This window comes from Dryas octopetala, chromosome 5 (genome assembly GCF_963921425.1).
Source record: "Dryas octopetala chromosome 5, drDryOcto1.1, whole genome shotgun sequence".
Lineage (NCBI taxonomy): Eukaryota > Viridiplantae > Streptophyta > Magnoliopsida > Rosales > Rosaceae > Dryas > Dryas octopetala.
In genome coordinates, this window is record NC_141370.1 from 17,212,993 (window position 1) to 17,227,533 (window position 14,541).

At 36.8% G+C, this 14,541-nt stretch overlaps 3 protein-coding genes and 2 pseudogenes across 3 annotated transcripts; 3 read left to right on the forward strand and 2 right to left on the reverse strand.

The window, feature by feature from the left end:
• Nucleotides 1–229: 229 nt before the first annotated feature.
• On the reverse strand, nt 230–1,224 carry LOC147285081 (auxin-binding protein ABP19a). Its single transcript, XM_086243789.1, has one exon. It carries the CDS (start codon nt 1,154–1,156, stop codon nt 527–529), a length of 630 nt encoding a protein of 209 aa, XP_086099915.1. The 5' UTR covers nt 1,157–1,224; the 3' UTR covers nt 230–526.
• A 3,532-nt stretch (nt 1,225–4,756) lies between these two features.
• LOC147285082 (putative glucan endo-1,3-beta-glucosidase BG4 pseudogene) lies at nt 4,757–5,764 on the forward strand (annotated as a pseudogene).
• A 2,031-nt stretch (nt 5,765–7,795) lies between these two features.
• Nucleotides 7,796–8,809, forward strand: LOC147285083 (putative glucan endo-1,3-beta-glucosidase BG4). Its single transcript, XM_086245493.1, has one exon. The coding sequence runs from the start codon at nt 7,808–7,810 to the stop codon at nt 8,807–8,809; it is 1,002 nt and encodes a 333-aa protein (XP_086101619.1). The 5' UTR covers nt 7,796–7,807.
• Nucleotides 8,810–10,410: 1,601 nt separating this feature from the next.
• On the forward strand, nt 10,411–11,645 carry LOC147285084 (putative glucan endo-1,3-beta-glucosidase BG4 pseudogene; annotated as a pseudogene).
• A 349-nt stretch (nt 11,646–11,994) lies between these two features.
• On the reverse strand, nt 11,995–14,298 carry OPR3 (oxophytodienoate-reductase 3). The gene is made up of 5 exons (XM_086243559.1): nt 14,046–14,298; nt 13,773–13,913; nt 13,182–13,312; nt 12,864–13,046; nt 11,995–12,754 (listed from the first exon to the last, which is right to left on the reverse strand). The coding sequence occupies exons 1-5, from the start codon at nt 14,117–14,119 to the stop codon at nt 12,093–12,095; spliced, it is 1,191 nt and encodes a 396-aa protein (XP_086099685.1). The 5' UTR covers nt 14,120–14,298; the 3' UTR covers nt 11,995–12,092.
• Between the last annotated feature and the right edge of the window lie 243 nt (nt 14,299–14,541).

Here is a 14,541-nt window from a genome sequence, read left to right on the forward strand (position 1 = left end):
GTGCAATGTATGTGATGTAGTTTTTAACAGGAGGAGAGAAAGTGAGGTATGCAGGATGAGAGTGTGTTGGTTGGAACTTGGAAGTGGGCATGCGTAGTCACCATATTATTATTAATCTTCAAATCTATTACTGAAACGGTTTCAAGTTTTAGGCTTGTCATTTTTCTTTCTCAACGCACAAAACAGGTTATCTCAATAATTTGGATAGTCAAGATATATAAAGAACGAATTGGAACTAAACAACATGCATTGTCATCTTAAGATGCAAATAAATGTGGCATTTGCCTTCAACATAACTGCTGCCTTATTAGTCAGACTAAAAGCACACAATAAAACTTCTACAAGCATACAAAAAGCACTAACTAGAGTACTCTTTTTACTGGTAATCCAGAAATCGCCACTGACCTGAACAATCCTACACTTACAGACATTCTCAATCACAACAAGAAAACAAGAAAACAAAGAGACATGGAAATAAAGAGACAATCTTTAGTGACATTCCAACCTATTGGTATCTCAAGAGACCTTAGTTAGTACCACCAAGAACACCCTTGAGTTTCTTGATCTGAGCAATGTCAAGGAAAGTAGTCTGCGCTATCAACTCAGTAGGTAAATCGTTTTGGAACAGTGCAAAGTCCAGAATCTGCAGACCTGGGCTTGGACTACTGAAGCTAACAAATGCAAGGGCTATAGTACCACCTCCATTCACTTGGAAGTGCAATAGCCCTTGAGGGAATACCATAATATCACCCTTCTTAAGCGTTTTCAGATAAACTTTGTTATCTGAAGAAATGAACCCGGCAACTAGTGATCCTTGCACAACAAGTAGGACTTCTGAAGCTCCAGGGTGTGTGTGAAATGGGATTACTCCACCAGCAGCCAGGTCCAAACGAGCCAGTGAGATGCCAAGGCCATTCACACCAGGAAATTGAGCAGCAAATGCAGGGGTGACTGCAGCTTTGATAATGTTTGTGGTGTTACCGGCAATGCCTAAGCCTGAGTATACGAAATCATCTACGGTGACTTTTGCAGGCTTTTTGCAGGAGTAGCCTGCAGGGCCTTCAGGAGCTTTGTAGTCTGCAACACAGAAGTCTTGCACAGCAGCATGGGAGGAGGAGAGGAGGAGAACAAATGTGAAGAAGATAGGGAAAATCATTATCACCAAGTGTAAGAGGTATACGTGTGTATTGGTTTTAGCCTGTTTTAGGTGCTTTTCTTGATAAGGAAATTGTGATCATATATATAGTGGGATAAAGTGAATATCTTGAGCCACTATTGCAATTGGTTGTTCGGAATATGCCTATGCATTGGATTCACATGTCTCGTAATGCTAAGCATATGCGACGGGGTAAAGGACAGAATTCAAGCTGTGAAGCATGTGAATATGATATTTTTCTCAGATAACAACAAGAAACCTCTTTTTGTACGTTTTTGAAAATGCATGAGTAACAGAAAGATCTTATAAACAAAACTACTGACCTGCAGTTTCAGAGTTACCGCTAACCATGATTAGCCAGCTGTATTAACTTCTACTGTTATTTCCTGTTCCACACAAAATGAGAATTAATTAGTTTTTTATAACTTATGTTCTATAGCTACTCTGACAATCAAACAGATGAATTATGGTCAAGTGCAATGAAGAATTTTTATCAAATTGAGGTAATAATTAATCAAGACTGTAGCTCATCCAGATAACATGTATTGAGCTTTTAATCAGAAACAATACCAATCCTTGTAATTGGACAATTTATCAACCACATAGACAGCATATATTGCAACCCTTCTTCCTAAAATGATCATATACTTGAATGAAATATAGGTCTACTTCATGTGTTGCTTGATGCTTATACATCTATCTAAAAAATTATCCAAGATTGTGTTATATTAAGATTTGAAGTCCTTGAGGACTTGAACATGAAGGGAGTCTAAAAGTGATGAATCAGATTGTGGCCCACTGGCCCTTGAGGCTTGGCCAACTGGGGAAGGATAGTTATGGGGGCACAACAAGACATTTTGACAGCTAAAAGGCGCCAGGGGAATGGGAATTGTGTGGATATCAGAATTTCCCTGTTTTTGAGGCTACTTGGATTTTCATTATTGGAAGCTGAAAAGTCTTTCTCTAGTTCTGCCTCTTTGTATATAGTTTCTTAGCTGCAAGATTCTTCTACAATTCACCTTATCATTAGAAAATGAGCCAATGTAGATTAACTATATTATATATGGATTTCATATCATAATAAGCCCAAAGCATATATATGAATAAGAGAGACAAATGAATATGGGGGTCAGTTTTAGTTTTTGGTCATCACTCCTAGTTAATTTGAGTTGAGTTACTTTAGTGTACTATACCATATAACAAAATTACAAAATTGCAGAATGCATGCAAAATGAGAATAGGAATCTTTTGCGTAGGTTTAATTACTAGTGTACTAATATGCAGTCCTAAAATCTATCCTATATTTTTGCATTTGTGGTGTGTAGCAGCTTTCAGGATAAGGTTGTGAGCTTTTAGGGATAAGATTATCAGAAGGGTGGTAGCCATCCATCTTTCAATTTCAGCAGCCAAAAGAACAAAAGCTTCGTACATAATTTTGTTTGCCAAGTTGTACAATTCATTCATTCTATATGGTGATAGAATGATAAATATCAAAGGAAGTTTCCTAGATACATATAAATTTTGTAAAGATCATTATGAGCAACACCCAATGGCACATACCCAGAAACCTAAATCACCAAAACTCAAACTCAAACCAATAACCAAAAGAAGTTCTGCTCAATTTCTCACAAACCAAAGCTGGATAGAGCTAGTGATGATTGATGCTAAAGTATTTTAAGACATTTGAGTCTTTTTCTTTTTTCTGCATTGGAGGAATCAAACACTTTAAACTTAATCTAATTCTAACTCATTGACTCATTCTCATCACCACTTGGGCAAACTCAATGGCTTACATTCAAATCTTTCATAATGCAACAAAACAAAAAGGATGAGATGGTTCCTTTTTTATTCTCCCTCATTAATTTTCTCCTTTATTCAAATCTCATCCGTCCAAGCCCTTTTAAACAAAATGTAATGATCAAACTTATAACTCTAGTGATTAAATACATCTACCCTACACCAATATCTCGAGTTCGATCCCAGTGCTGTTTGATAAGAAAAAAAAAAGGATGATCATTTATTAACAAAAACAAATGTCTATATATAATTATGTAAAGATCATTCAGTTCTAAGTTCTAATTTTATAATTTTATGTCCTTTCATTATCTTTCTTTTATGATTGACCTCTCGGAAAATAGTTGTAGCTTTTTCTGGTTAAAAATGACTAATGGATTCTGATTTAATTAAAATTGATAACATTATTTGAGAATTTGAAGGGAACTAGAAGCTCCAAAAGGGAAATCCGACGATTAATTTCCCGCAGTTTGTATATACCAAACATTTTTTCTGTGGGCATACATTGAATGCATTCATACTTGAGGAAGGATGAGAAGATAGAGCATATCATTCAAATCTTGATTGTAATATTGTTTTCTTTTTATTAAATGTAATTGAAATTAATATTAATTGCTCTCATCTTTTGTACTGGACAATATAACAACGTCAAAATGTCACAACATAACATAAAAAGCACCTTTTGACCCAAAAAAGAAAACATAAAAAGCACTTTGTTTGGTTCAGAACACAAAAGTCCCCAAGAAGAATAAATTAAGAAACAATGGATTAAATTAGATACCTACTGAAAGGTCTATCATGAACCTTGACTCAAGTGACATGATAAAGATAGAGCTTTTAACCTTGTAATAGAAAAAACACATATATATATGCTTAAAGCCTTAAAACAAGATAATGACCCCGAATTAAAAAAAAAAAAAAAAAAACAAAACAAAAAAAACAAAACAAAAACAAGATAATGACCAAATCCGAAAAATGGAAAAAGATAATGACCCCGAATTTAAAAAACAAAAACAAAAAAGTAAAAGTTTAGAGCCGGAAAATCCAGTCTAAAAAAAGATACATTAATTGAATTTTATACTTATTACAGCCTCTTTATGAGTATATATATACAAGGAGTGGACGCTCCATTTTTATCCAAGATTCAAGTAATTGTTTAAGGTAGCAGAGAGACCCCAGTTTGATCATCTCCATCAGGTAATCTGAGCCACCAGTAGTACGTACTACTGCATCACTAGACTGATATATCACTCCTTGAGGTTGTATAATTCTGTTCTTCTTTCTTTTAGTTTATAAAAGATCAATTAACACTGGCCAAAACAGAGTGTAAATCATATTAAATGATATTATATATTATTAAACTTGTTAGTTTCTTACAAGTGTAGTTAATCCTATACCTGTTGGAAAGTTTGACCAATTATAAACTCATAATTGATCTATGATTATGGGATTATGATTAATTTGATTATGAAATTATGATTTGAATACCCTTAATTTGATTATGAAATTTTGATTTAGTTAGTTAAATTAGTCTTTCATTTTGTGATTAAGAGTTTTTTTTTTGTTTGTTTGTAATTAAGAGTTAATTAAGTAATCTGACATAAATTATGTAATTAGATTTATTTTCCTAGTTAACTATCGTTTGTACTACATCCTCTAATTCTATGGAATGTTGTGGAAAAGTAAATATTTTTTGGTCCTTATTTTGGACCGACTGCTAGCTTCATATACTTTGTGTTCACTTCAGCTGGTAACTTACTCATAAAGTCATAATATTAACAGAACACAGTGACCAAAAAGTACGTGATGGCAGTACTGCATTGTATTGCACTCATTCTGTCTATTGTAGGCTTTGTGGAAGCTTCCACAGACATGGGTGTTTGCTATGGAATGTTAGGGAATGACCTGCCTGCTGCAACAGAGGTTGTCAATCTCTACAAAAAGAATGGCATTACCAAAATGAGGCTTTACGATCCCAACCCAGCAGCACTCCAAGCACTAAGGGGGAGCCAAATTGGCGTGACGCTCGGCATGCGCAATGAAGACTTGCCACGCATGGCGGCAAGTCAAGCAGCCATGAACGAATGGTTCAGGGCCAATGTGGAGCCTTACCTAAACGACGTCGTTTTAAATTACATTACCGTTGGTAATGAGGTCATTCCTGGACCCTTAAGCAACAACGTGCTTCCGGTAATGAGGTTTTTGCAGAACATCCTTAATGACAGGAACTTGACTGGGATTAAGGTGACCACTGTTTTGCCAATGAATGCCTTGGGGTCCTCGTACCCGCCTTCGAGTGGCATGTTTGAAATGAGATTAGTAGACAGGCTTATGAGTTACATTCATCCATTTTTGGCAGCTCATGGATCACCTCTCATGGTCAATGTGCACCCTTACTTTGCTTATGCATCTGACCCTGACAATGTTAAGTTGGACTATGCTCTATTTACTGCCACAAGCCCTGTGGTTCAGGATGGGGCATTGAGCTATTACAACCTGTTTGATGCCATGGTGGATGCCTTTTATGCCGCAATAGAGACGAAGGGAGTCAGGTCTAATGTCAGTGTTGTGGTGTCTGAGACTGGTTGGCCTTCTGGTGGGAATGGGAATTTTACAACTCCAGAGCTTGCAGGGACATATAACAGGAATTTATTGAAGCATATTGGGTCAAAGGCTGGGACACCAAAAAGGCCTGGTGCTTACATTGAAACGTATATCTTTGCCATGTTCAATGAGAATCAGAAACCTGCTGGTGTGGAGCAACATTGGGGACTCTTTTATCCTAACATGCAGCCTGTTTATCCTGTATTTTAAAGACTAATTATGCATCTTAATTTAATGTAATAAAGAGTTAATTAGTCAGACAAACATTTCCTGTATTTCTGAACATCACAACATCAAATTTAATTATATCAGAATTCATGGAACATATAAAATACCCCAACTTTTTTTTTAACTCATAAATACCCGCAGACCGAAAAAAAAACTTATAAATACCCGGCCCAATTTCAAATTCAAGTAACACATGGAATGAGTGGGACAATGAAAGAGATTTTAGGTCAAGCCTACGTGTTGTACACAAAAATATAAGTAAGTAAAGATGATTACAAAATCTGGAAGGGTGATGTTATTGGCACTCCAAAAATGTCATCCTACATTTCAAAATATACAAATTTAAAAAAATTTCTTATGTTTGGAGTGTAGGATGACCTTTTTGGAGTGTCAATAACATTTCCCAATATGGAAAACAAAAGGAAAAAAAGAAGAATGCCAGCACAAGGGATAGGATCGAATCAACAGCAACCTGTCCACTGGTTCTTACTTAATTTGTGCTGTAAGCATTCCAAATTTACCATAACTTTTTCCAAAAATTTGCATACTAATATTAGCCTCTACTAAATAATAAATGTTATTTATGCTAAGAAATCCTACTCCATTTTCAAATTAAAGAAGATCTGAGGAAAAGAAAACAATTAATAACATGCGTATTTAATTTGGCCCCCATTTAGGATCCTTACAACATAAATCCAGAGAATTAAGCACACTTAATTAGGACCAGATCGAAAATCCAGTCTCAAAAAGACACATTCATTGAATCTTTATGCTTGTTACACCCCCTTCATGAGTATATATATAAGAATAATGGAGGCTTAATTGTATCCAAGGTTCAAGTAATATTGTTTAAGGTAGCAGAGAGACCCCAGTTTGATCATCTCGATCAGGTAATTTGAACCACCAGTACTGCATCACTAAACTGATCACTCCTATTGAGGTTGTATAACTTTGTTCTTTTTTAGCTTATTCAAAATGATCATTTAGCACTAGTTTAATAGTAAATAATTTTTTTTATAAGCTTGTTATTTCGTCCATTCTATCATTACATTAATGCTCTAATATATTATGCTCACTATGCATATCAAATTTCAGGATCCGAATAATTCTATTGATCTTTTTGGCGTGCTGAGTCAAACATCTCTCATTATTTCATATTTATCTTAATATTAGGTTAGACTTAATAATTTTACTATACAATTTTCTAATAGAAATCGGACATTCTTGATAGAATTTTTTACCATATCGGATATATATGGTTTGACATTTGATAAACATTATATGCATGAGCTGGCAAAAAAAAAAAGAGTACATCATTTTAAAAAGTTACTATATATATTAATATAAAGCTTGTTAGTTTTTTTACAAGTGAAGTACGTTAATCCTACTTGATAGAAAGTTCGATCCATTATAAACCCGTAATTGATATGTAATTATGTGATTATGATTTGATTATTAAATTATGATTTGATTACCTTTGATTATGTATTTTTGAATATTAATTAGCTAATTTAGTCATTAATTTTGTGATTAGGAGTTGATTGAATGATTAGCATAAATTAAGGAATTAGACTTATTTTCCTCGTTAAGAATTGTTTCTACCACTATAAATTCATCCAAGATGAAAAAGAATAACAACTGAGAGAAGAATTTTTTTTACAACAAGGTGCAGAAGAATAACAACTAAGTGAAAAGAAAACTTGAAGGAAGGTGTGCCAGAATCATTGTATATCCTCTATTCATTCCAGAATCAAATATTTTATCATTATTAATAGAGCACACTAGGAAGAGTGCATGAAATTTATTGATCGATGTATATATATATATATATATATATATATGCAGTCTCTAATTCTGTGTTTGTGCAATAGTAAAGTGTTGTAATATTTTTTGGACCGTTTGCTAGCTTCATATACATTGTGCTTTCTTTTGATATGTCTCATTAATTGTATTGTGTACACTTCTTCAGGTTGATTACTTGATTTACTACCATAATATTAACAGGCACTCGGTGACCAAAAAGTGATGGCAGTACTACATTGGGTTGCGCTCATTCTGTCCATTGTAGGCCTTGTTGAAGCTTCCACAGACATAGGTGTTAACTATGGAATGTTAGGGAGTGACCTGCCTGATGCAACAAAGGTTGTCAATCTTTACAAAAGTAACGGAATTGCCAAAATGAGGCTTTTTGATCCCAATCCAGCAGCACTCCAAGCGCTCCGGGGAAGCCAAATTGATGTCTCGCTTGGCATTCGCAACGAAGATTTGCCACGCTTGGCAGCAAGTCAAGCTGCCGTGAACGAATGGTTTGGTGCCAATGTCGAGCCTTACCTAAATGACGTGGTTTTCAATTACATTTCTGTTGGGAATGAGGTCATTCCTGGATCCTTAGGAAACTACGTCCTTCCGGTAATGAACTTTTTACAGAACATCCTTAATGACAGAAACTTGGCTGGGATTAAGGTGACCACTGTTGTGCCAGGGAATGCCTTGGGAACCTCGTACCCTCCTTCGAGTGGGGCCTTCACAGCAGAAGTAAGCAGCATTATGAGTGGCATTCTTCCATTTTTGGCAGTGCATGGATCACCCCTCATGATCAATGTGTACCCTTACTTTGCCTATGCATCGGACCCTGTCAATGTTCGGTTGGACTATGCTCAATTTACTGCCACAAGCCCTGTGGTTCAGGATGGGGCTTTGAGCTATTACAACCTGTTTGATGCCATGGTGGATTCCTTTTTTGCGGCGATGGAGAAGGTAGGCGGGGCTGATGTTGGGGTTGTGGTGTCTGAGAGTGGTTGGCCTTCTGATGGGAATGGGAACTTCACAACTGCAGAGCTTGCAGGGACATACAACAGGAATTTCTTGAAGCATATTGTGTCAAGGGCTGGAACACCAAAGAGACCTGGTGCTTACATTGAAGGGTATATTTTTGCAATGTTCAATGAGGATCAAAAACCTGGTGGTGTGGAGCAACATTGGGGACTCTTTTATCCTAACATGCAGCCTGTTTATCCTTTATTTTGAAGACAAATTACAAAGTTTCAAGACAAATGAATAATGTAGCTTTCTTTATTGTAATAAAGAGTTTGGTTATAGAAACATTTAGCTTGTTTTCGACTTGATTTGATGTAATAAGAGGCGTGGCAATCCACCTAGCTTTAATCATGCCAAATGATGTAGTACTTGAGGCCCTGAATATCTAAACAACAGTGCAACAGTGGTTGTCAACCAATTCGGAACCTTTGCATCAATTATAAAATTAATCAGTAGCAACTCCAAAACATACTCTTCTACTCAGTAAGATCTAATCCCTTGTTTGTTTCATAAATCCTTGAGACTACTTAAATTAGAAACCAAGGATTGCCAAGACAAATAGATGATCTAAATTCTACTATGTAGCCTGTACGGTTGTACCATTGAAAATTTAGAGATATAATAAAAGTATTTTTCTTACTTGAATGGCTCTGAATTTATTTAAAACAAGTAGAACACTAATGCATAAATTATAATTCCAACAACAAAATCAAAGGCGGGAGAGTGGTTCCTCTTTCCCAGTTTCCCACTTGCCTTGTTCAGAAAAGGGTAGTCTGTGTACCCATTACCCAACAACAGGGTCTTAGGTGTAGAAAGTGTTCATGAGTATATAAGAATAATAGAGGCTTAATTGTATCCAAAGTTCAAGTAATATTGTTTAAGGTAGCAGAGAGACCCCAGTTTGATCATCTCGACCAGTTAATCTGAACCACCAGTACTGCATCACTAAACTGATCACTCCTTTAGGTTGTATAACTTTGTTCTTCTTTTTTTTTTTTTAGCATATTCAAAATGATCAATTAACACTAGTTTAATAGTAAATAATTTTTTTTTTCTATAAGCTTGTTATTTTGTCCATCCTATCATTACATTAATGCTCTAATCCCTCTAATCATGCTCACTATGCGTATCAAATTTCAGGATCCGGATAATTCTCTATTGATCTTTTTGGCATGATGAGTCAAATATCTCTCATCATATTTATCTTAAAATTATGTAAGAATAAATAATTTTATTATACAATTTTCCGCTAGAAATCGCACATTCTTGATAGAATTTTTTACCATATCGGATTATATGGTTTGACATTTGATAAACATTATAAGCATGAGCTGGCAAAAAAAAAAAAAGAGTACATCATTTTAAAAAAGTTACTATATATTATAAAACTTGTTAGTTTTTTTACAAGTGAAGTAAATCCTACCTGTTGGAAAGTTTGATCAATTATAAACCCGTAATTGATCTGTGATTATGAGATTATCATTGATTATGAAATTATGATTTGATTAGCTTTTAATTATGTATTTTTGAATTAATTAGCTAATTTAACCTTTAATTTTGTGATTAGGAGTTGATTGAGTAATTAGACATAAATTATGGAATTAGACTTATTTTCTTCGTTAAGTATTGTTTCTACTACTATAAATTCATCCTAGATGAAGAAGAATAACAACTAAGAAAAGTTTTTTTTACAACAATGTTCAGAAGAATAACTGCTGAGTGAAAAGGTTTTTCTCAACACTAGCCCTTCGTTTTATTCAATTTTAATTGTATAGACCTGAAAATTTATTGCAGGAGTGAAAACTTGAAGGATGGCCAGCGTGCCAGAAACTTATGAAGTGCAATATTTTTATCATTATATATCCTCTATGCAGCCTCTAATTTTGTGTTTGTGCAGTGGTATAGTGTTGTAAAAGTTTTTGGACCGTCTGCTGTAGGTTGATTTACTACCTAATATTAATACTTAATAGTCACTCAGTGACCAAAAAGTGATGGCATTACTGCATAGGTGTTAACTATGGAATGTTAGGGAGTGACCTGACTGCTGCAGCAGAGGTTGTCAATCTCTACAAAAGCAATGGCATTTCCAAAATGAGGCTTTTTGATCCCAACCCAGCAGCACTCCAAGCACTCCGGGGAGCCAAATTGTCTCGCTTGGCATTCGCAATTTGCCGCGCTTGGCAGCAAGTCAAGCTGCCGTGAAAGAATGGTTTGGGGCCAATGTCGAGCCTTACCTAAATGACGTGGTTTTCAATTACATTTCGGTTGGAAATGAGGTCATTCCTGGATCCTTAGGAAATTACGTCCTGCCGGTAATGAACTTTTTACAAAACATCCTTAATGACAGAAACTTGCTGGGATTAAGGTGACCACTGTTGTGCCAGGGAATGCCTTGGGAACCTCGTACCCTCCTTCGAGTGTAAGCAGCGTTATGAGTGACATTCTTCCATTTTTGTCAGCGCATGGATCACCCCTCATGATCAATGTGTACCCTTACTTTGCTTATGCATCTGACCCTGCCAATGTTCGGTTGGACTATGCTCAATTTACTGCCACAAGCCCTGTGGTTCAGGATGGGACTTTGAGCTATTACAACCTGTTTGATGCCTTTGTGGATTCCTTTTTGGCAGCGATGGAAAAGGTAGGCGGGGCTGATGTCGGGGTTGTGGTGTCTGAGAGTGGTTGGCCTTCTGATGGAATGGGAACTTCACAACTGCAGAGCTTGCAGGGACATATAATAGGAATTTCTTGAAGCATATTGTGTCAAAGGCTGGGACACCAAAGAGACCTGGTGCTTACATTGAAGGGTATATTTTTGCCATGTTCAATGAGAATCAGAAACCTAATGGTGTGGAGCAACATTTTGGTCTGTTTTATCCTAACATGCAACCTGTTTATTCTTTATTTTAAAGGCAAATTACAAAGTTTAAAGACAAATGAATAATGTAGCTTTCTTTATTGTAATAAAGAGTAGATTATAGAAACATTTAGCTTGTTTTCTTCTTGATTTGATGTACTTCTGAAAATTACAATAACCACTAAAAACTATGGCGTTGCCAGAAGGTCTCTTCTCTTCCAATGACTCAGTGATCCAAAGTCTAAGATGCGTAGCAATCTACCTAGCTTTAACCATGCCAAATAATGTGGTACTTGATACCCTGAATATCTGAACAACAGTCGAACAGTGGTTGGCAACCAATATGGAAACCTTGCTTTAATTTTATAAATAATCAGAACTCCAAAACATACCCTTTTACTCAGTAGGATCTAATCCTTTCTTTGTTTCATAAATCCTTGAGACTAAATTAGAAACCAAGGATTGCCAAGACAAGTAGATGATATAAATTCTACTATATATGTAGCCTCTACGGTTGTACCCTTTGAAAATTTAGAAATAAAATAAAAGTATTTTTCTTACTTAAATGGCTCTGAATTTATTTAAAACAAGTAGAACACTATCCATAAAGCATAAATTAAAATTCCAACAACAAAATCAAAGGCGGGAGAGTGGTTCTTCTTTCCCACTTGCTTTGTTCAGAAAAGGGTAGTCTGTGTACCCAACAATAGGGTCTTGGGTGTAGAAAGTCTTCCTGATATACTTAGTCAAGGGTGCATTAAGCTTAAATCTCAAGACCAAGTCAGGGTTTGAGATAAAAAGACGACCATACGACACTAAATCAGCATCCCCAGAAGCCAAAGCTTGCATTCCCAACTCTCTAGTGAACCCACCACTAGCCACAAATGTACCCTGATAAGCTTTTCTTAAAGTGCGCATGAATTGAGCTTCCTCTTCATCACTGCCAGGTTTGCCAGATTCTGCTTGGCCATAAGCTGCATACCGAGGCTGAGTCACATGGAGATAAGTGAGTTTTGCGCCCTGGTTTTGTTGGAGCTTGTTGAGTCTTTCAATCACTGCCAAGCCTAGGCCAAATGGATCAGAGTCAACAGCATCAAGGTGGTCAATAGCTGGTGAGACTCTAACACCAACTCTGTCAGCACCTATGGCTTCAGCTACTGCTTGAACAACCTGAAGCAAGAATCTGCAGCGGTTTGCAAGTGATCCACCATACTCATCAGTTCGATCGTTGATCCCATCTTTCAAGAATTGATCAATGAGATAGCCATGTGCCCCATGGATCTCAATTCCATCAAAACCTATACATGATCAGATTGATCATAAGAATCAAAGCTACTAGCATGTGCATAAGTATGAAAGTGACAGTGGGACACATGCAAAAGAGATGTCCTGGCAGTAGAAACTAACCTGCTCGGATGGCATTCAAGGCAGCCTGGCGATAATGCTCCACCACCTGGGGTATTTCATGGGTTTCAAGGCGTCGAGGCTTAGGGTAAGTGCCATGAGACCCATCTGGCAAGAGAATTTTCCACCTCCTTGATATAGGATTGTTGGTTGACGATATTGGTGAACCCCCATTAGGTTGGTAAACTATATCATTGGTCATATTACCAGTATAAATGGTCAGTGTATGCTCAAAAACTTAAACCAAAATCTACCAAAAGAATTGCCAAATAAAGTCCTTCTATTTATGTGTATGCAATGATGAGCAAAATGAAAAATTACCTTCATGGGATGCACGACCTACATGCCAAAGTTGACAGAATATAATGGCACCCTTAGCGTGAACCGCATCCACCACCTTCTTCCATGCCTCAACCTGCTCATCTGTGTAAATCCCAGGAACATGTGGAAACCTGCTTCCACCATATAACAATTAGCATCATTTTTTTTTTGGCCATGATTACAATTAGCATCATTAAATAATAAAAAACCAATTCAAATAGCAACATAATGAGTAAAACAGAGTTCAAAGTCCAAAGAGTAAAAAGCATCACTCAGTACCAAATAAACGATCAATATCTAGCATTGTTAACCAAATTGTAAATCATGAGGGTTGCATATTCAGGAATGGTTACACATGATCAACAGTTCTGATTCACAGGTTTACATGATCAACAGTTCTGAATCTTCTGATTCACAGGTTATAACATGAACAGACTACAAAATTACTCCAGAATATAATAAATGGACCAATGGGTCCAAAACGATCACTGACTCAGACGCACAAAGTGGGCCATACTAAGTAAACCATTAGCCACTCATCAAATTATTACAAGTAACACCCTTGAAAAGCATTGAGAATTACGAAATTACCCAGCGCCTGTGTTGGAGACCAAAGTGCCTTCGCTGATCAGAAAGCCGCCGGGAGTTGACCTCTGAGCGTAGTACTCGGCCAGAGCCGGCTGCGGCACTCCGTTCAAAGCTCGACACCTCGTCATGGGAGCAAGCACCACCCTGTAAAACCCATGGACAAATCCGTCAAACCACTCCCAAATGACAAGAAAAATGACAATTATGCCCTCACGAATTTCTGTCTGCTTATTTCAATTCTCCAAGGAAATCGGAAACACTGAATCATAGACTGACCTGTGAGAGAGATTGAACTTGCCCATCTTGTAAGGAGAGAAGAGAGTGAGTCCTTGCGATGACGCCTCCGCCATTTTTTTTCAATTGGGTTCAGAAGCCGATCTCAGATCGACGATTGAAGAGAGAGCTTTATAACAAACAGTGGTACTGAAACGTCACCGTGCCTGCGATGACTCTTGGTTGCTCTACTCCAAGTCTCTCAAAAGCGACGAGCTTTAGTGGGCTTTAATGGAGGTGGTCGGTAATTACAGGTGGGTCCCTAGGACGGAATATAAATGGCAATGACATTCACGTGCGGATTACTTTATATGGATCTCCGACGTCGTTTCTTTTCTAACTCGTAACAATAAGACGTGTTTGACTGTTGTGACGGTTGTGTTACTGGTAGCTTTGACGGGATGCCTGTTGAGCGTTGACTGTTGGTGATAATGATGTTGTGGTCGGAGTCGGGAATGGGCTTCACTTTCATTTGGGCTTCGCTTGTGATATTAATAGG

Bases quoted from the DNA above. Each gene is read 5' to 3' on its own strand.
- LOC147285081 (XM_086243789.1), bottom strand. From the start codon at position 1,156: ATGATTTTCCCTATCTTCTTCACATTTGTTCTCCTCCTCTCCTCCTCC.
- OPR3 (XM_086243559.1), bottom strand. From the start codon at position 14,119: ATGGCGGAGGCGTCATCGCAAGGACTCACTCTCTTCTCTCCTTACAAG. The intron at 13,914-14,045 runs GTCAGTCTATGA...TGGGTTTTACAG, and splicing joins AAGTTCAATCTCTCTCACAG to GGTGGTGCTTGCTCCCATGA. The intron at 12,755-12,863 runs GTTAGTTTCTAC...GATCATGTATAG, and splicing joins CTTGAATGCCATCCGAGCAG to GTTTTGATGGAATTGAGATC.
- LOC147285083 (XM_086245493.1), top strand. From the start codon at position 7,808: ATGGCAGTACTACATTGGGTTGCGCTCATTCTGTCCATTGTAGGCCTT.